The 25,358-nt window shown below is 40.5% G+C and overlaps 1 protein-coding gene, 1 long non-coding RNA gene and 1 other non-coding gene across 16 annotated transcripts in view; 2 read left to right on the top strand and 1 right to left on the bottom strand.

Moving 5' to 3' along the window:
* Nucleotides 1-11,078, top strand: part of LOC143439811 (uncharacterized) — a 46,557-nt gene extending 35,479 nt beyond the window's left edge. For 7 of the 8 annotated variants that reach the window (XR_013107850.1, XR_013107847.1, XR_013107844.1 and 4 more), the window contains 2 exons: nucleotides 8,128-8,154; nucleotides 8,535-10,102. This is a non-coding gene — a long non-coding RNA (uncharacterized LOC143439811). Of the gene's footprint in view, nucleotides 1-8,127; nucleotides 8,155-8,534; nucleotides 10,103-10,655 lie in introns of those variants that run through there. The other variant, XR_013107849.1, reaches the window with a different exon arrangement.
* The window catches only part of Lin54 (lin-54 DREAM MuvB core complex component), a 61,504-nt gene that overhangs the window by 22,312 nt on the left and 13,834 nt on the right, over nucleotides 1-25,358 (bottom strand). For 4 of the 7 annotated variants that reach the window (XM_076926400.1, XM_076926403.1, XM_076926401.1 and 1 more), the window contains 3 exons: nucleotides 19,923-20,638; nucleotides 15,362-15,485; nucleotides 10,137-10,279 (listed from right to left, as the gene is read on the bottom strand). In XM_076926400.1, the coding sequence (XP_076782515.1) occupies nucleotides 10,137-10,279; nucleotides 15,362-15,485; nucleotides 19,923-20,606 (951 nt within the window). In that variant the 5' untranslated portion in view covers nucleotides 20,607-20,638. The remainder of the gene's footprint in view (nucleotides 1-10,136; nucleotides 10,280-15,361; nucleotides 15,486-19,922; nucleotides 20,639-25,358) is intronic. The other 3 variants (XM_076926405.1, XM_076926407.1, XM_076926406.1) reach the window with 1 other exon arrangement.
* Nucleotides 11,490-11,616, top strand: LOC143439908 (small nucleolar RNA SNORA40). The gene has a single exon (XR_013107911.1). It is a non-coding gene; the product is annotated as a small nucleolar RNA SNORA40 (small nucleolar RNA).

Below are 25,358 nucleotides of genomic sequence, written 5' to 3'. Positions count from 1 at the left end.
TAAAATGCATGTCTGTTATTATTATGTGAGATATGATGTGTATGTTTGAATGTGGACACATGTGTGCCATGACATGGATGTAGAGGTCAGAGGATAACTTTTAAGAGTCTGTTTTGTCCCTGGTGATCACTTATACAGCCTGTATAGACAGCACTTGACTGCCAAGTCAGCTTACACATCCTACATACAGTTAAATATTGAATAAGTCACAAACTGATCTATCAAACTGTCTGACCTTTTTTTGTCACCCCGCCCCTTCCTTATTAACTTTCTTTGGGGCTAAATATTTTAAGAGCTTTGGAAAACTTGTTCAGTGGTACAGTCTTATCCAGCATGCACACACCTAGTCTTGATCCTGACATGTGCATGCAAAGAAACATTTAAAAGTACTAATTTGTTACATCTACAAACTTATTCTTACTGTGCTATGTCCTCCATGTTTCTTACTTTACTCTTTGACTCAAGAATTCACTGTGGGATTTTCTTATATGTGGGTCTACCACCAGGAAATTCTAGAAAGGGAAGGAAGGAAAGAAGGAAGAAAAGGAGGGAAAAGGGAAGGGAGGGAGGGAGGGAGGGAGGGAGAGAGGGAAGGAGGGGAGGGGAAGAAAAGAAAGAAGGGGAAGGGAACAGAAGGGAGGGAGGGAGGGAGGGAGGGAGGGAGGAAGGAAGGAAGGAAGGAAGGAAGGAAGGAAGGAAGGAAGCAAGCAAGCAAGCAAAGAGGAAGGGAGGAAGGGAAAAGAGAGAGCCCTTGTTCTTAACCTGAACCTGAACCTAAACTGCTGAGTTCTTAATCTCAGTTTTAAAACTTTTGTTTCAAAATCTTTGTATCAGGTCTAGGGATACTGTTTAATGTGCAAAGGCTTGCTGAACATATGTAAGGCTCCTGGCAAATGGTCCTCTGATTTCCATGCACTCTTAACACAAATACAAATATACACACACTAAATACATTGTAATAAAAAAATTAACACCAACAATATGCAAATCTAGATAACAGACTCAATGGAACCCAGAACTGTAGCCTGCTCTTACTGGACTGCTCCTAGTCTATCAGGAAAATGACAGCCTTTCTTTCCAATTACAAATCCAGAGAACAGACTCAACGGAACCCAGAACTGTAGTCTGCTCTGACTGGTCTGCTCCCAGTTTCAGGAAAACGACAGCCTTTCCTTCCAATTACCACGTTACCATCATGCAGTCATGCAGGGGCTTCAGAGCATAAGCAGCTGACTTAAGGGCCACTCAGGATCTGTGTTAACTTTCAGCTTTGCTGTCTGTCACTGCTCGGACCACTTCCTGCCAAGTGTTTGTGAAGCATTCCCATAAGCTGCTCGTCAGAATCAGCTGCAGGAGTTCAGCAAGCATGTCAGATAGGACGCAACGCCATTCCTTCTAAGGCACTCCTCACTCCAGTCACAGAGGTTGGAGGAGACTTATCATCACAGTCCTTCTCTCTGTGGCTGATGTCACTCCAAAGTACATCTACACAGACACTCCACTCAGGCCCACCTTCTCCAGAGTTCACAGCTGGGGCTGACGCCATTGTAGTTGGTGCTCTCACTCTGCTATGTGGGTCCCAGGAATCAAGCGCTACCTTTACTTGCTGAGCCATCTCACTGCCCCTTGTATCCTTTCTTGATTTTGTAATTTTACATGCATATAAGTATTTTTTAAAATAATGTCTTCCCTACTGTCTTAGTTATGGTTTTACTGCTATGACAGACACCATGACCAAGGCAATTCTTATATAGATAACATTTAATTGGGCTGGCTTACAGGTTCAGAGGTTCAGTTCATTATCATCAAGGCGGGAACATGACAGCATTCAGGCAGGCATGGTGCAGGAGAAGCTGAAAGTTCTATATCTTCATCTGAAGACAGCTAACAGACACTGCTTCTAGGCAGCTAGGGTGAAGGTCTTAAGCCCACACCCACAGTGACACACCTACTCCAACAGGGCCACATTTCCAGATAGTGCCACTCCCTGGGCCAAGCACATATGAACCACCACACCTACCCTCCATAGAACTTTAGGTTCAATATATCCATGTTTCCCCCAAAAAGAGTACTGCCCCCACATATGATAGGCATTCAACATGTACTTCTAAGTCATGAGAGTGCTGCCCCACATACAACAGGCATTCAGTGTATACTTATAAGTGGCAGATGAAGAAACACCAGGCAGGACCCACGTACCTCTCTCTCCCTTTTGACTTTCTACCACACCTTCTTTCCTTGTACTAGAAAACAGCTTGGTGGCTAAGAGCACTGGCTCACTCCCCTGAACTCACAGCAACTCACAATCACCCCGACTCCAATCCCAGGGGATCTGTCTTCGTCAGGGTTTCTACTGCTGTGATAAAACACTATAATCAGAAGCAACTTGGCGAAGACAGGATTTATCTCAGTTTGCTCTTCTATACCACAATCCATCAACACAGGAAGTAATGGCAGGAATTCAAGCAGAGACCCCGGAAGCAGGAGCTGCGGCAGGGACAGCAGGGGAACTGCTTACTTACCCCTCGCTCCCTCATGGTTGCTTATTTTAATTTTTAATTTATTAATTTAATTTATTTATTTTAATTTTCTTCTTTTAATTTTTGTTTTTTCCCCTTCTATTGAAAATACATTTTTTTCCTCACATAATATATCCTGATTACAGTTTCCCTCCCCTCTACCCATCCCAGTCCTGTATATCTCCCTCCCATTTATATCTAGTCCCTTTCTGTCTCCCATTTGGAAAAACAAAACAGGTTTCTAAGGGAGAAAAATAAAGTACAACATAGTAAAATATAATTAAGATAAAACAAAAACTATCATACTGGTGGTACTGGACAAAACAAGAAAAGGCACAAGAACCAGAGACCCATTCCTTCTCACACTCTGGAATCTCATAAAAACACTAAATGGCTGGGCAATGGTGGCACATGCCTTGAATCCCAGCACTTGGAAGATCCACAGGCTGGTGGATCTCTGTGAGTTCGAGTTCGAGGCCAGCCTGGTTTACAGAGTTCTAGGACAGCCAAGGACTACACAGAGAAACCTTGTCAGGAGGAGATAGGGTGGGACGGGACACTAAACTGGAAGCCATAATAAATATTCAGAGGTCCTGGTGCAGACCCATGCAGGCCCTGTGTACACTCCTCAGACTCCCCTGTGCACACTCCTCAGACTCCCCTGTGCACACTCCTCAGACTCTGAGTTCATATAGGCTTTGATCATGGTGAATTAGGGAGCCTTGTTTGCTTGGTGTCCTCCATCCCCTCTGCCTCCTACACGTTTGGCTCTTAAAAATCTTTCCTTTCCTTTTATGCACCAACCGTACTTAAGTGTACCAACCGTAAATGTGGAACTATCCTATTGAAATGATAAGGCCCAGCTTTATGTTGCTCAGAAGAAACTCATTTCACTTCTTACACAGAGGAACACAAAGGGGCAGAAGATGATAGTCCAAGCAAACAACCCAAAAGAAACAGGAGTAGCCATCTTTATATTAAGTAAAATAGATTTCAATTCAAAACAGTAAAGAGAAAAGAAACAGGGAAGACCACTGTCTTAAGATCAAGGAGTCAAAGGATGAAGTGTTAACTCAGCAAAAGAAAACAAAATATATAGTAATACAGTGTCAAAGCAGGAAGAGACAGACTCCAGTGCAGTAACAGGAAGGGACCACAACTCCCGACTGCCAGGAATGCACAAATCACCAAACAGAAAGCCAACAGAAGCATCCGTTAAGCTGCACCCTAGACCAAACGACCTAACAGACACAACAGAACATTTCCCCCAGACTTGTAAATTACATGTTCTCTCATCACCATGCACAACATTTTCTCAGACACATCATGTAGTCCTGAAAATATAGCTCAACAGAATGTAAACCTGAGGTCCTGCTTTTCCAACTTTGATGCAGCAAAGCTAAAAATCTGTAAGATAATAAAACCTGGGAAACTATACACATACATGAAAAACTTAAAACATATTCTCTTTCTTTTATTTTACTTTTTGAGATGGTCTTACTACTTACTTAGTCCAGGCTGGCCTTGAACTTTATCCTCCTGCCTCAGCCTCTTAAATATAGGGATTACATACAGGTGTGCACCACCACATCGGCCTAGTTGTTCTGAAATAACAGATTATAGAAACCAAGAGGAAATACTTTAAATTCCTTGAAAAACTGAAAATGGAAATATATCACATCAAAAATCTCAAAAGATCTCAAACACACAACTTATGTTACATTTTAAGGAACCAGAAACTCAGAACAAACAAGATCCTAGGTTAGGAGAAAGAAATAACAAAGATCACAACAAAAATAAATGCATGAGACACTAAAAGCTACAAAAGTCAATTTAAATTAAAAAAAAAGCTGGTTTTGTTTTAAAATGATAATAGCTTAGGTAGAATATGAAGAGATAAGACTCAAATAAAATCAGACACAACAATGCAGACACCTGGGTGTGGTGGCACACGCCTTTGATCCCAGCATTCAGGAGGCAGAGGCAGGAAAATCAACACCAACCTGGTCTACATAGCATGTTGTAGGATAAGTAGAGTTACATAACAGAGAGACCCTGTCTCAAAAGAAAAACTAAAACAAACAAACAAACAAACAAAACATTTCTGGGCACTGTGCCTCATGCCTGTAACTCCAACACTTGGAGTTCTACAAGTCTACAGAGTGAGACTTGAAAGAAGTCAAGAAGACAAGTGGGCAAGGTGACTCGATGGGTAAGGATGCATACCCAAAGCCTGGCAGACTGAGTTCAAGTCCCCAGACCCATATGATAGGAGAGAAGCAATTCCTGACTCACAGGCACATGCGATATGGGAACACATGTGCTGACATCTGGGAGGACAAGGCAGGAGGACTACGGCTCCAGGTTAACCTGGCTATTATAGTAAGAGGGAAGCCAGCCCAGGAAAAAGGGAGTGACTGTGAGCGCCATCAGAGGGACACAAGGGATCATCAGGAATTATTATGAACAACTATACAACGCAACAAAAACAACTGGTAAGAAACACAGAATCCTAAACACAGGTACCTTACTATGAGTGGAAAGACCAATACCAAGCCTGAGGCTAAGTCAGCTTCCCCTTCAGCATCGAATCCTTTCTTTGGTCCTCCCCTCAAAGACCAGATAGTTTCCATGCAAAACATTCAACTAAAACACTTGCAGCACACATGAATTTTAGCTAAATTAGTACAAAAAATATAAAAGAATTATTCTAAACTTATTCTATGTGGCCAATATTATTATTATTATTATTTTTGTTTGTTTGTTTGTTTTTTTTGTTTTTCGAGACAGGGTTTCTCTGTGTAGTTCTGGCTGTCCTGGAACTCACTCTGTAGACCAGGCTGGCCTCGAACTCAGAAATCCTCCTGCCTCTGCCTCCCAAGTGCTGGGATTAAAGGCATGTGCCACCACCGCCCTGCGGCCAACATTATTCTGACACCAAAAGCAAATAAGAATAAAATAAAAAACCAAAAAAAATAAAAAAACAAAAAAAGAAAATAAAAAAACAAAACCAAAAAAAAAAAAAAACACTACAGACAAGCATATTTGGCAAACAAACATGCAAAAATTCTCAACAAAATACAAGTCAGTTGAGCATGGTCATTACTACAGTGTCTGCCTAGCAAGTGTGAAGCCTGACTTAGGTCCCCATAGCCATGAGACAACTACAAACAACAGCAAGCACCTTAGAAGCACTGTTGGAGCACAGGGCTCAGAGAAGAGGACTGTCGTGAGCTGGAGGCTAACCCTGGCTGCACAGCGCTCCAAGACAAGCCGGACTACCAAGTAAGGCACAAAGAGCAGCATGTACATCAGTAAGTGGAGTGCAGCCAACCACTCATCTCAACAGATACAAAAAAAGTTTTATGAAACATATAACCCTTTGTGATAAAGCTCTCAAGAAATTACATAGGGAAGGAACATAATCGTGTGAGACCACATTACACACAGAAGGAACATACTTGATCATGTGAGACCACATTACACACAGAAGGAACATACTTGATCATGTGAGACCACATTACACACAGAAGGAACATACTTGATCATGTGAGACCACATTACACACAGAAAAAACATACTTGATCATGTGAGACCACATTACACACAGAAAAAACATACTTGATCATGTGAGACCACATTACACACAGAAAAAAACATACTTGATCATGTGAGACCACATTACACACGGAAGGAACATACTTGATCATGTGAGACCACATTACACACAGAAAAAACATACTTGATCATGTGAGACCACATTACACACAGAAAAAACATACTTGATCATGTGAGACCACATTACACACAGAAGGAACATACTTGATCATGTGAGACCACATTACACACAGAAGGAACATACTTGATCATGTGAGACCACATTACACACAGAAAAAACATACTTGATCATGTGAGACCACATTACACACAGAAGGAACATACTTGATCATGTGAGACCACATTACACACAGAAGGAACATACTTGATCATGTGAGACCACATTACACACAGAAAAAACATACTTGATCATGTGAGACCACATTACACACAGAAAAAACATACTTGATCATGTGAGACCACATTACACACAGAAGGAACATACTTGATCATGTGAGACCACATTACACACAGAAGGAACATACTTGATCATGTGAGACCACATTACACACAGAAGGAACATACTTGATCATGTGAGACCACATTACACACAGAAAAAACATACTTGATCATGTGAGACCATATTACACACAGAAGGAACATACTTAATCATGTGAGACCATATCCAAAAATCCAACAGCTAGCATTCTACTCATGAGGAAGAACTTTCTAAAAATCTCAAGAAAAAAAAAATGTTCATTTTTCACTACTTTTACTCAATAAAAGTGCTACAAGTCTTACACGGATCAATCAAGAAAGAGAAAGACACGCTATTCATACTGGAAAAGAGGAAGTCAGATTGTTACTGTATGTAGATGACAGCTATTACACACAGAAAACCTAATGGTAAGCGACAAACTCAAGTGTCAAGACACAATCAACAGTTAAAACACACAGTCATGCTGGAAGCCAACAGCAGTGAACTATCTGAGACAGATATCAGGAAGTGATCACACACACTCACCAACACAAACACAAAACCAAACCCCACAATACTCATCATACACCTAACCAGAAAGTGAAAGAGTTCTACAATAAAAACTACAAAACACTGATCACAAGAAGCTGGACAATAGAGCTCGGTGATAAAACACAGGCTCAGATACCTTTGGGCTCAATTCCCAACACCAAAATCATTTTTACACTGGGAACAGGGGATGGTAATGGTGTCAGCTGCCATGCCCACTTTTATGCTCTGCTAGAGACTGAATCTAAGGGTTTCATGTGAGCTAGGCAAGCACTGAATCACTGAGCTACATCCCCAGTCCTGGAACAAACAACACGCCCCAGCCATATGTCCAGCCATCTTGTGAAACTTAAACCTTAATTCCAATGGTTCCACTGTGGTCCCTATTTTGTGGTATTTTATATGCATGCTATGTCAGGAAATGTTCATGAACCCCAAAAGACCAAAGAGCCGACTCTAATGCAATCACATTTGGGTCTCTTTATTCAAGCTCGAGCTTGGGCTCCCTGCCAACACTGACACAGCAGGAAGGTGGAGCCCTGAGCCTAGTTTTAGGCAAGCATTTTAGAGGCAAGAAGGGATATCTAGCCTGGTCTGGTACACATGGGGGGGTGTGGGGGGAGGGAAGCGGGGAGAGAAGGAGGCATTATAGCCTTTAACATAATTGGCTGGTGCTGGAAGCCAAACCATAAACTTAACTTCTGTTTTCCTCCTGATTGGTGGTTGTTAGGAAGTGAAGTGTCAGGGGCGGGCTGATAACCTGGGGCTGTGGATTTGTTGGGGGGTAACCTGGAAACTGGTACTAGGTACCTGCCTGCCTGTTAGTTAACTTGAGTTCAGCCTTAGGTCAGGTTCTCTAAGATGGAGTCTGAACCCAAAAGATTTGGTCTCTCAGCACATATTAATATTAATGAGTGAACTGTGATAACTTATCATACTCATTTTAATCCCTTATTTCTTCTTCTTCCTGGGCATTTAACTCAGATCTGTGGACTTGAACAAGTATCAAAGGTAGGTATTTAACACTGTGCTAATACATGGGATCTTAAGGTTCTTTCCCTTTAAGTTGGGAGAATCCTGTTTATCAAAGCAGAAGCTGAGTATTATCAGGGATTTTATGTGTTCACTGGAACTGCCATGTCATCACTCTCTGCCTTTTGAATTAATTAGTTTTGCATGTTAAGACACTGGGCTTAAGAAACTGAAATATACCATAATAAACATTTCTAAAAAGAAATACTATGATTTCTGAACAAAAGGTACACTGAAAGCAAGAACAAAAGAGGATATAATTGGTAAAACTTAAAGCCAAGAGAAATAAGACAGATCATTTCATTTCTTCGGTCTAATTGCATGTCTAATAAATACCTATAAAATTTACCATTTCTTAGAAAGTGCAATAGAAGAAATCTCTCCTCCAGCAACAGCTGCAGGTCAAGTGGCCGGGAAAGCAGACATCCTGATGATCTTCTACAATGGGAGCTGTGACAGTAGACTCAAAGACTGAGACTGTCAGAAATGTTAGCAAAACAAGGTTGTCCCCAAGCCTACATAAGGAGAGATGCTAGAAGAAGAAATGACGCCCAAGAGACTCGCCAGCAGACGCCAAGCAGAGAGGTAGAGTTAGCCGCATAGTGGAAGGAAATCAAGATCAGATTAGTTGGGGAGCTAGCTGGAAGGCGGCCTTGAGTTCAAGGCCAGCCTAGGCTATAGAAAGACTATGAAGACAGAACAAAGCAAAACAAAAGAATAGCCTTCTCTGTATAAATCTTAGTAGCAAACACAGATGAACACACATGAACACACACACACACAATCAGTCTACCTGTAATAATTAAAATTCTGCACAGAGCTTCTAAAACTTCCATCTAATGTTCTGATTGAACTTCTGGAGATGAAAACCGTATCTTTCTATGTTTCAGCCCCCGTTTGTGAAGTGCATGACACAAAAAGTCGAGTCCAGTCTGTTATAGAAAACACCGTCTATATGAACTACTTTGTATCTTAATACCGAATTTAATAAGCTGTCTGATATCATATTTATATATCATATTTATATATTATAGAGAGCAAACATTCAATGTTGTTTTATTTATGAATAGCTACAAACCAAGGAGGAAATTGATGACAAAAGACAGTATATTTCCAGACTCATAGGGTAGCATCTAACAGAAGAAAAAAATGATGTAACTTAAAATATACCCACTTTGTATGTTTTCTACATTGGCATAATGATACCTGTAAGTCTCAGGGAAGTAAGTTAAATACTTGCCACCTTAGAATGAAAACAAATTGTGGAAAGTTTTCAAATGCTTTGAATAAAATGTAGTTAAACTCAGATACACTGATAGTGTTCTTAGCAAACCTGACATCCTTTTCTAATCCTCAATGTTACCCAACAGAAGCTTGCATTTCCATCAATAGTTGCTTTAGCATTTCACACTACAAACTTACTGCATCTGTTTATTATTACCCAAAGAGTAATTTTGCTAAATACTAGCTGAAAAGTAACTAGCCACACCATATATATCCTTCACTAAAAACTTATATTTACATTCATACAGGCCATTAAATTACCAATGATTCCTCTGTTGCCAAGTGTGTAAAGTAAGATCTTGACTAGCAGAAACTCCTTGCTAGTGGCTGACAGAAGAGGTCATGGTAGAGCACTTGTCAAGTTCCCAGTACCAGACAAACTAATAAACAAGGTGAGGGAGTACTTGATCGTCCTGCCTAGAAGCATACTGGGGAGAATGAAGCAGGAGGATTTTAGGTCCTAGACCATCCAAGGCTACACAGTAGACTCAGTCCTAAACAAACCAACAAACAAAAAATGAAAAAATAAAACCTGATTAGTAAATTAATCCTGTGTTCACAGAGTACCTATCATCTGCTTAGGGATATATGACAACTAAAGTATTTGAAGTTACTTGTAAAACAATAAAAGTATCAACCACAATATTTGTCATTTGTGGCTAATTTTCTTTTTTTACCTTATTTGGCGACTTCAAAGGTGAGATTGCTATCTTATTTGGTGTCTGTGTTGTAGAATTTAAAGTTGATCCAATAACACCACTTTCTGATATTGTTATAGTCTTTGATGGCGTTCCAGGAGTAGACTGTGAAAGAACCCGACCTACAAAGGAAAGGGAACATGTCAGCTGATGAGTCTTAGTAATAGTTAAAAACAATTACAGTGATGATCTCTATATATAAATATTTTAGTTTCATATATATCAATATATGACTTTAGAGACATTAGGGAGACCCTAAAGAACAAAAGGGAGAAACAAAACAAAGCTTCTTAATAATAACTAATATTAGATTACCTAACAGAGCCCCCTAAACCATAGTTAAGCTATAACCATAAAAGAGAGAGAGAAAGAGGAAGGGAGAGAGTGAGAGGGAGGGGGAGGCATATGCTTGAGACAAGTCAGGACTTGGACCCCAAGTCTTACTCTTGGTCTCTGTACTTTACACGTATGACAGCTATCTTCCTATTTGAACTTAAGTCATACAGAGCAAAATGAAAACCAACAGTTCTACCGGGAAGGCAGCTTGGTTGGCAGAGTGCTTGCCTAGCACACAGGGAGCCACGAGAACCTCATCAACCAGGCAAGATGGGAAACCACTGGAGAGGAAGAGACCTGAGGATCCAAGGGCTTTCTCAGCAACAGAGGGGCCAGCCAGGAATATGTAAGACTTAACTCAAAAAACAAAACCAAAAATCATACAGACACTTACAAAACAGCTCCTAGGGCCAGAGAGATGGCTCAGTGGTTAAGAGCACACTCTATTCTTCCAGAAAACCAGAGTCAGATCCCAATACCCACATCAGGAGGCTGCAACTCCTTGTAGCTTCACTCCTAGGGGATCTGATGCCCTCTTCTGGCCTCTGGCCCAAACAAATGACAGCACACAAACAATCAATGCAATTTTAAACACTTAAAAACTATTTTAAAGTAATTTTTAAATGTTTCTTTAGGAGGTTGGGGGGGGGGATGGCTCAGTGGTTAAGAGCACTGACTGCTCTTCCAGAGGTCCTGAGTTCAATTCCCAGCAACCATATGGTGGCTCACAACCATCTGTAAGAGGATCCATGCCCTGTTCTGAAGACAGCTACGTATACTCACATACATAAAATAAATAAATCTTTAAAAAAAAGTTTCTTTAGTTTAACATGTGTGTATGTGCTTTGCAAAGCAAATTCCTTCAGACATTTTGAGCCTGAAGCTCAAAAACCATTATGAAGAGTTTCGTACAAACATTCATTGCTCTAGTTATTAATTTCCTATTAGGTGGATATTATCTTTCAGGAAACATTCTTTTATTTTTTAACAAATTTATGTATTTGTGTGAGTTTTTGTTTACCTTGTAACTAAAGACTTAAAGTTGAGTACAAAAGTAAAACTTCCTGTGCAATACAGAACTCACTGTTCAGAGTGAGTTTTGATATACATGATAAAAAATGTGGTTAAAAAAAAAATTTTTAAAACTTAAAAAATTGAAAACGGGCTGAAGACACTGTTTAGTGGTTAAGAGCACTGACTGTTTTTCCAGAGGTCCTGAATTCAATTCCCAGCAACCACATGGTAGATCACAACCATCTGTAATGGGCTCTGATGCCCTCTTCTGGTGTGTCTGAAGACAGCTAGATATATTGTATTCATATACATAAAATAAATAAAATCTTTTTAAAAATTGAAAACAGCATACTCAATAATAAAAACACTATTACTTTAAGTATTTAAAAATATTAACATTAAAATGACTTCAGTTAAACTGAGATTTGACAGTGGTGTTTTATGCTATTTAGAAACTATCATTAAGGTTACTGGTTATTGTGGTTACTGACACTGTTATGGTTATTTTTATAAATATGCTTATTATGGTACAGATTAAGGCTGAAATTACAGGTAAAAATTTATGATCTGAAAGTGCTTTAAAGTGAACTGCTGGTGGCTCGGCCCTTAAGGTGCCCGCCTGCAGAGGTCGCGGGTCTCTCGTGCGCGCGCGTGTTTGAATCCCGCCCGCTCCTTCCCAAGTCTTGTGGGGGAGAAAAAAAAAAGAGAGAGAAAGAGAAAGTGCTTTAAACAATACACAGATGAAAGGGATAGAGGGCTTATGAAATAAGATTGGTCAAGACCTAATGATTGCTTAAGCTGATTGAAAACATAGTCAAATTACATTAAGTGATTTTCCCTAAAAAGTAAGAACTATATGCACATGTGTATGTGTTCACAGGTTGGCTGCCACAGGGCCACACTCCAGCCTTCTGCGTGTCTAAGTATGGGTTTGTGCAAGTGAGTGTAGCTTCCTGGAGGCCAGAAGGGCAGGATCTCTGGCCTCCTATGGGCCACTATGTGTGGGTGCTGGAGCCAAGCTGGTATGCAGGTTTACCCACTGAGCCATCTCTCCACGCTCTCAGAAAAACTCTAAAGACAATCTCAATGACTAAAGATAATTAATACAGGGGGCAGGGAGGAGCACTTAAAATGAACTCCGGTAAAACAGAGCAAACATTATGCAGCAAAGAACCAGCAAGAAGCTTCCGAAGGGAAAGTACTTCCCACACAAACCTGATGACCCCAGAAAGGAAGAACCAGACAAACAGATCCTCAAAGTTGTCCTTGATGTCCACATACCAACACAATCATTTAAGTTTTAAAGCAAATTGTGAATATGGAGGGAAACTAAAAGCAATTTTACTTTCCTTTTGCTTTCATCCTACAAGTTCTCCAGTTCACTGTGCTACTCACTGGGCTCTGTCCCTTACCACAGCACCTGCAGTGCTGCTGGCCACTGTGAGCTAGGATTCCCTGGGAAGTGCGGCTGCTGAGAATGCCCGTGGGCCTCTTTAGACCAACTGGAGGTCATCCCCCTGCACTCAGGGACTAAGACTAAATTACAGGTGCAAGAAGGCAGACTAGAAGTGAAAACAAAAGCCCCATTTAGGAACTGTAGACCAGTGAGTTACCCAGTGGGTCAGCTGAGGTGCTGGAGCATCCTAAACTCAGGAACTGGACAAGATGGGCCACGTGGTCAGCACCCCAGGGTAGAATTAAGAACTGGTGGCCAGACAATGTTCCTGTGTACAGATTTCACTCTTTTGGGTAGAGGCAAAGGTTACTGTAGAGTAAACCTAGAATCTAACTAACACTTTAGGCGAGTGCTTTATCACCAAGTTATGGCCGAGCCTACAAACCTTATATTAAGGACTACTATGTATAATATTTAATGTCAGCTTAGAGTATGATAGCCTCACATGCTTGAGGCTTTCCCTCTTGCCTCAGTGGAAAGTTTCCATTTTGTGACTAGGTCTCCTGGATCCCTCCCTGAGTTCTGGATAGCCCAAGTTAGCACCATCTGTAATTCCTTTACTTTTTCCCTAGGTTTATTAAGGCTGGTGAGATAGTTCTGTGAATAATGGTGGCCACCACTGAGCCTGAGGCAATGCACCTAAGTAATGTCCCAACCCCACAAGGTGGGAGAGAGGAGACTGCCTCAGTTGCCCTGTGACCTCCACAGATACTCAAAGGGACATAAGAGCTTACACTCAGCTTGCATTTGGCTATTTCATGACACTTTAAAATCTAGGGGTTTTGTTGTTGTTGCTTTGTTTTTTAAGGAATCTGCTAGATTTTCCTCTTTTTTTTTTTTTTTTTTTTTTTTCCTTGTTAGTATTTTGTCATTTAGTGTATTCTCAGAGTCTGGCTGCTCACAGGCCAGGCATGTGTAGAAATCAGACGACATCCTGGAGAGGTCAGGTCTCTGTAAACTTAATACTGACATGTCAAAGCCAAGAAATGAATCAAGCAAAGAATATTTTATGCAAGGATGTGACAAAATCAAATCCGTACTTTAGAGAAATGAGGTATATATACATTGGTAAATCGATCTTCAACAAGAAACTGCAATTTAAAAACAATCTTAACAGCTTTTGAAAAAGTATCAGCTGCACTAGGGAGGCTGTATCAGAAGACCACTATGAGCTCAAAAGCCAACCTGGGCTACAGAACAGGCACCAGGCTAGTCAGGGCTGGAGAGCAAGGTCTTGACTCCCACCCCTCTGCAGACTAAACTTAGTGCACACAATTCTAGTGACACAACAGATACTGAGTATTCTGTCTGCAGTTACAAGGCAGATCTGGGACTAACTTGCAACACGCTATAAATGCCCCAAGGTCTGAATTACAGTTTGGGGGAGCTTCCATGGTGGTCATCCATGGTAGTCAGGGGGAGCTTCCATGGTGGTCATCCATGGTAGTCAGGGGGAGCTTCCATGGTGGTCATCCATGGCAGTCAGGGAAAGCAGTATAGCTCTAGATTTTGTTGTTTTATATTAATGTAAACTGGTATCAAGGTCTGAGGCACAGACAACCTTTTACTAACTGAACTACGCTCCTAACAGAGCATTTGAAACCTAAATAGCTAAATGATATAGTTACTGGTAATGATACATTTTAAAGTATAATAAAAAGGAACTGGGTAACATTAAAGAGAGTGCTGGTAAACATACTATAGCTTAAATTCTGTTATATTTTGATAACAATTTTTTGATAACATAATTTCCCATTCATAAAGAATTTCATATACAGTCGAAGAAACTGGGTTGTGATTTACTATTTTGTGTGTGTATTTTTTTTTTTTAAAGAATTATTTATTTACACTGTCACTGTCCTCAGACACACCAGAAGAGGGCATCAGATCCTGTTACAGATGGTTGTGAGCCACCATGTAGTTGCTGGGAATTGAACTCAGGACCTCTGGAAGAACATTCAGTGCTCTTAACCTCTGAGCCATCTCTCCAGCCCCACTATTTTGTGTTTTTATAGGTTCTGTTTTTTTCTGTGTATATATCTGTGTGTTTCTTGTGCTTTCTCTTTGTTGTCTGATTTTTTTTGTCCTGGTTTATTTGATTATTTTTTTTTTTTTTTTTTTTTTTTTTGGTTAGCCTATCTGTTTTCTAAGAGAGAGAAAGAAGACTGGAGTTGTGGGGAGAGGATCTGAGAGGAGCTGGGGGAGGAAATGAGAGGAAGGAGCTGGGAAACCACAATCAAAATATACTGAATGAAAAAAATTTTTTTCAATAAAAAGCATACAAAACTACTAACAAATAAGCTATAATTATGTTAAAACATTTTAAAGTGACAGAGAGCCTTTTCTAAATCTAGGACAGATATACACACAAAGTTGACAAACTGTAGGGACAAATAACCTGTGACAACAGGTGGAGACGCTTGAGTTGTCGGTCCCGTAACTGCTTTGCTATTAATTGGTTTTGCAAAAATCAGCTTTGTGATCACTGGACCCGAGGTTGGTGTTCGAGGCTTCTTAGCAATCTGAAACATAAATAACCATAAAGATATTTCCATAAAACGTGTGCAGTAAAACGAGACAACATTCATACACAGTAAAGTCAGATCATTTGGCAAATGTTTCTATGTATTAATGTATAAAACATTTAAAATAAATCCACTCACCAAAATATTAATAGTATCACTATGTATAAGCACATGTGTCCTAATACCTCTACTTTCCAAGAAATCCCTTGTCTCTCTGAAACATGCAGATGGTGAAAACAGTTAAGTTTAATAGAAATAATGTTTACTAATGAGAGTCTACACACAATATTAGTTTTCCAAATAGGCTATTCGGTAAATTTAAAAATACAATACGAATCATGAGGACTGCTGCACACACACGGCCACATTTACCTAGAATCCAATGTAGATTACAACTTTACAGCTACATCGTCCTTCTTGTCTCTTTCTCTCTCTTTTTTACATTTTTGAGTTATGTTCTCATTCATCAGCTAAGACAGGCCTGGAGTTCATTATGTATCACAAGTTGGCCTTGAACTCAAGGCCATACCCCTGCCTCAGCTTCTTAAATACTGAGATTATAGACAAGAACCATCCTGCCAAGCAGACTTAGAGCTACACGCACACACACACACACACAACCAGGAAAAGAAGAGCTGAACCAGTTAAAGTTGGGCCTACACTCCCAAGTGTGGAGATTACAGGTACAAGCCACCATATTCAAGCTCAATGATTTTATATTGCAATTGTCACCAAATGCAAAGACATCTCTGCCAAAAGGCAGGAGCAGAAACTTACCTGGCATAAAACTCAGAGCTTAATGTGTGAGAAACATTAAATATTTTATCTCTTGGCAGATATGTACACCGAGATCCTGAAGTATTATGTATTATGGAGATAACTCATAAATAAACAAGACTAACATGAGTTACATCATCAAAATACATCAAAACATCAAAAATGAAATTGATCACAGCTGAATACCAGCTTTATGTGCTCAAACTACAGACAGCACACAGTTACTCTCACAGTGATAACGTTCTTGCACTCAGAACATATCAGTGACACAAATACCTATGAGATAAAATCATTTCTTCAAAAGAAATCAACTGGTAGTAGCAATACACTCAGCTTGCAAAGCATGACATAGCTGAACAAATTAGCTATACTTTAGAAAGTTGGTATAACCTAGAGACACAAAGGGAAATACCCCAGTGTGCTCGGTAAAGCTCTAAAGCAAGGTAGAATTTTACATCTACACATCGAGTTAGTGACCACAGAGGTGGACAGTCTTACAAACACAGAGCCTTAGCTAGAAAGTAAGACTTCCAAGTAGTTTCCCTTTTCCTGATTTTCACCATCATATGCTATATGCTTACCAACAGGAAAATGGTCTAAACAATGAAACCAAAAGCACATTAATTATAAAAATGAACAATATCATCTTGTTCTTACAGTAGTATTTCTTTAGCACTGCTAAAAATAATGATTTCCAGGTCCATCAAGAAACCATCATTTTTTTAAATAAGGCCTCATGTTGCCTAGCTGGCCTTGAACTCCTTCTGCCTCACCTCCCAAGAATGGGGATTACTGACACACACCACCACACCTGTTTTTATGTTATGTGATACTGTGGATGCCCTTGAAAAATGAGTCTTCATTTTTCTTACACTTTTGTTCTAGGGTAGCTTAGGAATCAAAGTGAACTGGCCTGGTCTATAGTTCGTTTGCTAGAGGGATGGCCTGGCATGCATCAAGCTCAGCCACTGAGAGCACTTACTGCTCTGCAGAGGACCAAGGCTCCACTCCCAGCACCCAGACAGCTCTTCTGTGACTCCAGTTTCAGGAGATCTTATGTCTTCTTCTGAACTTTGCAAGAACTAGGAATGCACATGATATATAAACATACATACATACATACATGCATACATACACACACACAGGTAAAACAATCAGATAGATAAATAGATAGAGACAGACAATACATAATACACAAGCAAACAACTTTTTAAAAATCATTTTCAATAAATTTATATAAGCAGATTAAGACAAAATAAAAAAAGAAATGTATAACTAAGGTAGAAAAGTCAGCCAGTAACTCATGCGGATAACTTTCAGCACCATGTGGGACACATTCAGGGGTCACTAAGGATCTATGCTGCTTAGACTGTTAGCTACTTATTCTGGTTAGCTCTTTGAAAACAAGTGTAACTGTATTGCTATCATGAGTATGGTGCTATCGTGCACCTGCCATCATCCTTGCCTATGGCGCGGTGACTGCTCTCAACACGTTGAAGATGGATCTCCTGTGCTCCTGCCTGCTGTCCATACTCTAACAACCTCAGTGCTCTGACTGCATGTTTGTAAAGATTTATTTATTTATTTGTTATGCATATGAGTGCACTGTAGCTGTCTTCAGACAAATACCAGAAAGAGGGCATTGGATCCCATTACAGATGGTTCTGAACCACCATGTGGTTAAAGGGATTGAACTCAGGACCTCTGGAAGCGCAGTCAGTGCTCTCAACTGCTGAACCATTTCTACAATCCTCTGACTAAATTTTAAATAATGATATGGACTATGGGGGTGGGGGTAAATTTTTAAGCTTAAATTCCTCAAAAGAACCCAAATATTATGGGACCTAATGTAGACTGTATACTTAGTAAATACTCTAAATAGGTTTCTTTAGCTTTCTGTTGTTTAGCTGTCCGCTTGTTTCTTAGTTGTGTGAGGCAGCGTCTCACTATGGAGCCCTGGCTGCCCTAGAACTCACTCTATAGACCAGACTGTTACAAATCCTGAGTACGTAAGACATGCACCACCATGCCCAGCTCTGTTATAATTTTTTTTTAAAACAGAAGTTTTCAAAACAAATGGAATCAGATTTTATAAAGCCAATAACAATAAAATAAATGAGTATTAGACCCAAGTCTTTTATTGTCAATGCTTAGGAAATTAAAGTAAGAAATCAGTGGGTGGTTTAGACACCACTCTCAGAAGTAAAGAGACAGCATTCTGGTTTCTATCACCTGTTCCCTGACAACATGATATCCATCACCAAGGCCAATCACAACAGGTGTAAATACTCAGGACAGGATGCTTCACAGTGATAAGGGAAGTGATCTCATTCATGAGTGCCTCAGCAAAGATAAACTGATCAGAGTGAGGGGTAACAATGATGACGACGCGGGGAGCATCAACAGTAACAGAAAGGAAACAGGCTACAAGGTTTGACCAAGCATAACCTTCTTAACGCAAAGTTCATGAGAGTAAAGTTTCTAATTCTTTCCCAAAACAACAACCTAAACGTGAACATAATGTCAGCTAAGAGAAAGTAGCTCTCTCAAACTTTTCTACTCCTTACACTCCTTTCTTTGTTACTTTGTTTCACGCCTTCTGGTATCTCCTCCAGCCCCCATACCCAAGGTTTCTCTGTATAGCCTTGGCTGTCTTGGAACTCTCTATTGACCAGGCTGGCCTTAAACCCAGAGATATACCTGACTCTGCCTTATGAGTGCTGGGATTAGGGTTGGGGGGCGGAGGGAGGGGAGTGGGGAGCCACAACTGGCTGCCTTCTGGTTTCTTTTCAAAGACAACTCTTCCAAACAGGAAATGTACTGTGGCTTCCCTCTAAGTGAATCACTGCATTTCTAAGAGCTATAATGGCCTGAAGAGGCTTTTGGGGCCATCAAAAACTGAAAAAACTTCATGTATGCCCTGGTGATCTTTTATTATACTGTCCATATTATTTCTGTATTATTAAGTTCTATTCTAAAGGATGCTTAATGTTTTGAAAACTATACCATACTATGCTTTGTTTTAAATGATCAAGTAGCCATCCTACACTAAGGTAAAAACTTCAGAGAGCAAACTATCTACAGTTCCACAGCCTATGGATAACATGGGGGTGACTCAAACCCAGCAGGTCCAACTCAAATTGCACTTTGCTCCATTCTATTCAGCATCTTCCTCGTATTCCAAACACGAACAACAGCGATGGACAGTAAGTTTCAGGCAAGAGACAGACACTGATGAGCATTTGCTACTACTGGCTCCATGGATTCTAACAGCAGGTTACATACCCTTAGTCATTAGTCAACCAGAGAAGAAGAACAGATGGATTGATTCCATAGCTTTGCAGTAAGCTGGGCATCTTTATGCCAGCAAAATAATACTCTGTAGCCAAACCACCAATATGTATAAAATACATAAAAGGCTATAAATATATGACTTAAAAATTAACCAAAACTTAGTTTGCTATAAGTTCTCTGGTAAAAATTTTTCATGAGCATTAGACATATCAAATTTAACAACAAAACAAATCCACACAATTATTTTAAACATTCAAAAGAATTCATTAAAAGTCAGGCAATTAACAACCCTATAAACACAACTTTAAGTCAGTTTAACTCTTTAACATGCACTTTAAGTAATATGCCCTTTTTTGTTTTTACCTGTACTGTTTTTAACTGTTGGGTCTGTAACACAGAGGGCTGAGTTGTAGTATTAATCAGTTGACTTCCTGGGGTCAGTGCTGAGACACCAATGACAGGTTTCACCTCTGGCCTCCCTCCAATGGTAACTACTTTAATCTGCTGCGGTGGTAACTTAGCATCTCCTGGCTGGGCCTGAGCTGTAACTTTCTGAGCCTGGGGTAGTTGGCTATGGGGTAGTGCTAAAACAATTGGTGAACCAGACTTGCCCAAAGTTGTTAATATTAACTTCTGTCCATCTGGTTTAAGGGTCTGATTGCCAAGTTTAAGATCAGATGTCTGTGATACTTTGTTTAAAATGATCTGATTGGCTGATATAGTCACAGGAGTCTGAGCACCAAGTTTTTGAAGGCCACTTGGAAATGCTGGTTTCACTGTGGTATTAGAATCTGCTTTAGAAACTGTGGTATTCACTGCAACTTGGTTAGTGTGGTTACTGTACACTGTTATTGGTTCCGTGGAAATGGGCGTGGCTGTAGAGTCACCAGTAGAATTTATGTTGACAATTTCTTCCAGTTCTGTCTCCATGGGAATTGGGGATGACACAATTACAGCCTCAATACTATCCTCATCCACTAAAGTTATAGCAGTGTCCATTATGTCCTCTGGAAGCAAACTATTCACCTCGGCCGGCACCACCTCCATGATCGCACAGCTTCTAGAGAGATGCCCAGGTGCTGCAAGAAAAGTGGAAAAACCTGTTACCAGGCTTTGAAGCAGATTTTTAAAAATACATTCAAGAAAAATGTAAATAACAAAATAAGCAGTCTTGACACTGATATATAATTAACTGGAGGATCTCCCCAATGCTGATCTAAATCACACCACCTTTAAGAACCTAAGAAATGGAAATGTCTTTAAGTCTTCAATGACCTATCTACAAATGGCACTACCCTGCTTATAAATATCCATTAAATATTAAAGAAGTTTATAGATGAATCCATTTCATGGAGATCAAATAGACTATGTGGCCCAAGTCTAATCAACTAGATTCTTACTAAAGGAATTTTTCTTTGGAAAGACGTTCAAATCCTCTGCCATTTAAAGTGTCAAAGGGGAAACTATTTAAGATTATACAAGTCTAGAGAGATGGCTCAGCAATTAAGAGTAATTGTTGCTCTTGCAGAGGACCATGGTTCAGTTTCTAGCACTGTCATGGCTGGGCTCCATCCAGTTCCTGGGATTCAATGCCCTCTTCTGACTGCCATAAACACCAGGCATACACACAGTGTACAGACATACATGCATGAAAAACACACATATAAAATAAAAATTAAACATAAAAGAGAATGTACAACCAGCCCTCATCAAGGAAAAAATAAGCTTAGATTATGGACAAATCAGCCAAAATGCTTCTACCCAAACACCCTTTAGAACTTCCATTAACGGAGTAGACTCCAGTATCAGCATGCATTAAAGACAGGTATGGCATGTTCTAGTAAACCGTTTGCTCAGAGAACCTGAAAATCTTTTAGAACCTAATCAGCACCTCTTACTTTCTTTTTCTGGAAACAGAGTATCCCCTCAGCACCTAGCACTGGCTGTCCTTTAGTCCTTCAGCCTCCTACGTACTAGAACTGCAGGGAGCATCACCACCTCCACCTGACCTTCTTTAAAATACAACAACTGTCCCAAAATTAGGAGTAGCATATCCAGCTGGCATGGTGGTTTGAACCTTTAATCTCTGTCCTGGAGAAGCTGAGGTAGAGGACTGTAGCCAGTTCCAGGCAGCATGTGTTACACATGAAGTGTAACACCCACAAACAGTACATTTTACTTAGGAGCAATGGCCAACACTGCTGCTGCCAGAACAAGCATCAGTACTAAGAAGATACTATTGAAATCATGGGATAATTTTCCTCCCCATCCTCTGATATGTAAACTCCTACTTTATAGGTGAGAAAGGTTAAGTAACTGTCCTAGGCAACTAGTGAATGATAGAGAGAGAGGATTCGAACTCTGGTTTGTATGGTTCCAAAGTTAGTCATTTTAATTGCAAAAGTATAATATTATAAACATTTTATCACTGGTGTTTTCAAATGGACAATAAAACAGGCCTAATTCTTCAGTGTCAGTCCCTGTCTTAAAAGCCCACACGACATGCTGTCTTTCAGAAGAGCTTTGCGGTTCTGCTCAGCTCATACTAGAACTTCATGCGCAGGGAATCCTGTACAGATGCTCCTCAGTGTAAGAACACTGTCCCAGAAAGACTATCATGAGTTAAAAAAAATCAAAATTATAAACACTTACCAAACAACTAGACAACAGAGCATCAGGCCCCCTGGAGAGAATAACAGGCTGTTGTGGGCCACCCCATATGGGTATTGGAATGATCTCCCATTCTTTGGAAGAACAGTATTTTAACCTTAACCCCTGAACCCTCTTTCCAGGCCCACCTTTGCATTTTGTAAAGCAGTGGTTCTCAACCTGTGGGTCAGAATCTGACGCTTTCATATGGGTCACACATCAATAGCTCACACACCAGATATTTGTATTAAGATTCATAACAGAAGCCAGGCCTTTAATCTCAGCACTGAGGAGGCAGAGGCTGATCCCTTGAGTTCAAAGTCAGCCTGATCTACGTTCCAGGACAGCCAAGGCTATAAGAGGAACACCCTATCTTGAAAAACCAAAATAATAATACCTATTATTATAATAACTATACTATGAAGTGGAAACATCTACTTTTTTTGGAAAGTCAGTTATGTCAAATGATGGTGTGCTGGCGCACAGGTGAAAGGACGTTTCGATACAGCAAACTCGTGAACGCACCCATGATGAAGGAGTATAAATACAACTCCACAGACAGTGGGAGATGAGCACTGAGCATCGGTTTGGTTTGTTAGCCTCACTATTCTTTTAAAGACACACGTGTTGGTTTGCCTTACATAGTGTTGTTGATCTCTACTAAAGGTGACACCAGAGAGAGACTCACTAAGAACTGTTTGGGAGGTGCCTGCGGCAGCTTGCCACTTCAACAGCCTCACCTCAGGCTGCTGAGCCTAGCGGTTTCTTCAGGACTGAACTATAGCTGCTGGTTCATGCCTGCCGGCTGAGAGAACTGGACTGAAGTTGCTGGTTTGTGCCTGGTGTCTGCCTGCCTAAAGGACTGGTCTGTTGCTGAGTTGCATTTGGTGTTTGCTACAGGACTAAACTGCTGCCAAAGAAGATCGAGCTCACCCCCAAAGAACTATTGTTAAACAGGTCCACCTCCCCCATATCCTAATAACTCTTTTCTTCCACTATCTCTGCTGCGTGGTGGGCTAGAGAGAGGTTGAACCCTTATTAAAAGTAGGTTGAAAAAAACGTATGCCCACAATATTTATTATTATTATTATTATTATTATTATTATTATTATTATTATTATTATTTTATTACTACTACTACTACTTCTTTATGGTTGGGGTCACCAAAACATAAGAACTGCATTAAAAGATCAAAGCATTTGGAAGGTTGAGAACCACTATAGTAAAAACGGGGAGGGGGGAATCACAGTTGAACTACTGTAAGTCAGGCCCTTCTGTGCTAGTTACCTGTGGCATACAAGAATTGTAGAGTATGCCCTTCCTCACAGCATGCACTTTGAGATTGATCTTCACTGTTGCATTCATTGCTAGTTCCCTTCCTTTTGACTGTTAAATAATATTCTCCTGCACAGATCCCCCACACTTTGTATGTCCACCCACTTACTAATGGTCATTTGAACTTTCTCAGTTTGAAACTGTTATGGATAATGCTGCTGTAAACACTCAGTTCAAGGTTTTCTGGCTACCTCTTTCCAATTCTTTTCAATAGCTAGATTAGAATTGCTAGGTTTGTTTTAAAGATTTATCTTTATTTTGTGTGTATGAGTGGTTTGCCTACATGGACACACCATGTGCACACAGTGCCTGTGGGGGCCAAAAACCCAATGTTGGAGCCCTGGGACTGGAGCTGGAGAGGACTGTGAGCAGCACATAGGTGCTGGGAACTGAATCCGCATCCTCCCAAATAGCAAGTAGTTAAGAGAACTACTAGCCATCTCTGCAGCCCCACTGAGGTGGGGGTGGGGGAACTTGTTTTCTGAGACATGAGAATGCAATTCAGATTAGCTTCATTCTAGCTATGAAGCCTAGGATGACCTTAAACTTCTAATCCTCCATTTCCTAAATGTTAGGATTACAGGTATGTGTCATCATGCTGGTTTGTTTGGTGCTGGGCATAAAACCAGGGCTTCATGACCAAGCCTATATTTTTTTTTTCATTTTTAATTTTTTTGTTTTTAGAAAGGCTCTAATGTAGACAAGGAGGGCCTTGAACTCCCTTTGTACACAAGAAGGACCTTGAGTTTCTAATCTTGCCTCTACCTCCCAAGTGCTGGGATCACAGGCAAGTATCCACCCCTGGGGGTATATAGTTCTCAGGACTGAGTCAGGGGCTTTGTATGAGGTAAGCGCTCTATCTCTCACCTGAGCTGCTTCCCATCTAACTCACTACACATGAAACTTGGCTATGTAACTCACCCACTGGCCTCCCACATGCTTGGATTAAAGTGTGAGCTATCATGTCAAGCCAACCTCCATATGTTTAAACAATGTACTGAGTCTGTTCTATCTTCTTTTTTAAAAATAGTACCAGAGATTGAATGTAGCAACTTGCACATGCTACACAAGAGCTATTTTTACCAAGCTATATTTCCAATCCCTTCTGCATGTATTTCTAAGGTGTGTTTACTGTTTCTGTAGGTGAGACTTCAGTAACTGAGATCATGTTAAGTGAAACAGGCAAATCAGAAAGACAAAGACATTTCTTGCAAATGAGGACTCTATTTTTCTCCTGTGCTTACTTGCCAGCCTTACTCTACCACTAACAACTGCAATAATGCAAACTGTGTGTGTGTGTGTGCGCGCGCACACACATGTGCCTGTTAAAAGCACGGTGGCACATGTCTATAATTGCAGCATTTGGAAGATAAAGGTCAGGGATTCAAAGCCAATGTTGAGAATAATTTTTTGGGGGGGTGGGGCAGGGGATGCTAGCTTTTAGAATTCTTATTGAGCTGAATGAGTCCTTTACATCTGCTGAGAAATCATCAGTCACAGTCATCTGTAGCTAGAAGTGGAGCACGGCATGGCACACAAACTGGATACTGCACAGAGGCAGGGCATAAACACTCCTGAACCAGCTGCGTGGACACTGAGGTTTACAGGCATTCACAGCACAGGCTCAGGGAAAATCCTAACCCTGCCCAGTGAAGGGCCTCACCCACAGTCTCATAGTCTCTACCACATGAAGAGCCCCACCCACAGCGCATCTCCACCATACACTAGAGCCCCACCCACAGCCAGTCTCCACCATACACTAGAGCCCCACCCACAGCGCATCTCCACCATACACTAGAACCCCACCCACAGCCC

The sequence above is a fragment of the Arvicanthis niloticus genome, chromosome 27, assembly GCF_011762505.2.
Source record: "Arvicanthis niloticus isolate mArvNil1 chromosome 27, mArvNil1.pat.X, whole genome shotgun sequence".
NCBI lineage: Eukaryota > Metazoa > Chordata > Mammalia > Rodentia > Muridae > Arvicanthis > Arvicanthis niloticus.
The sequence above is the reverse complement of the archived record's forward strand: the minus strand, read 5'-3'. Positions and strand labels throughout refer to the sequence as shown.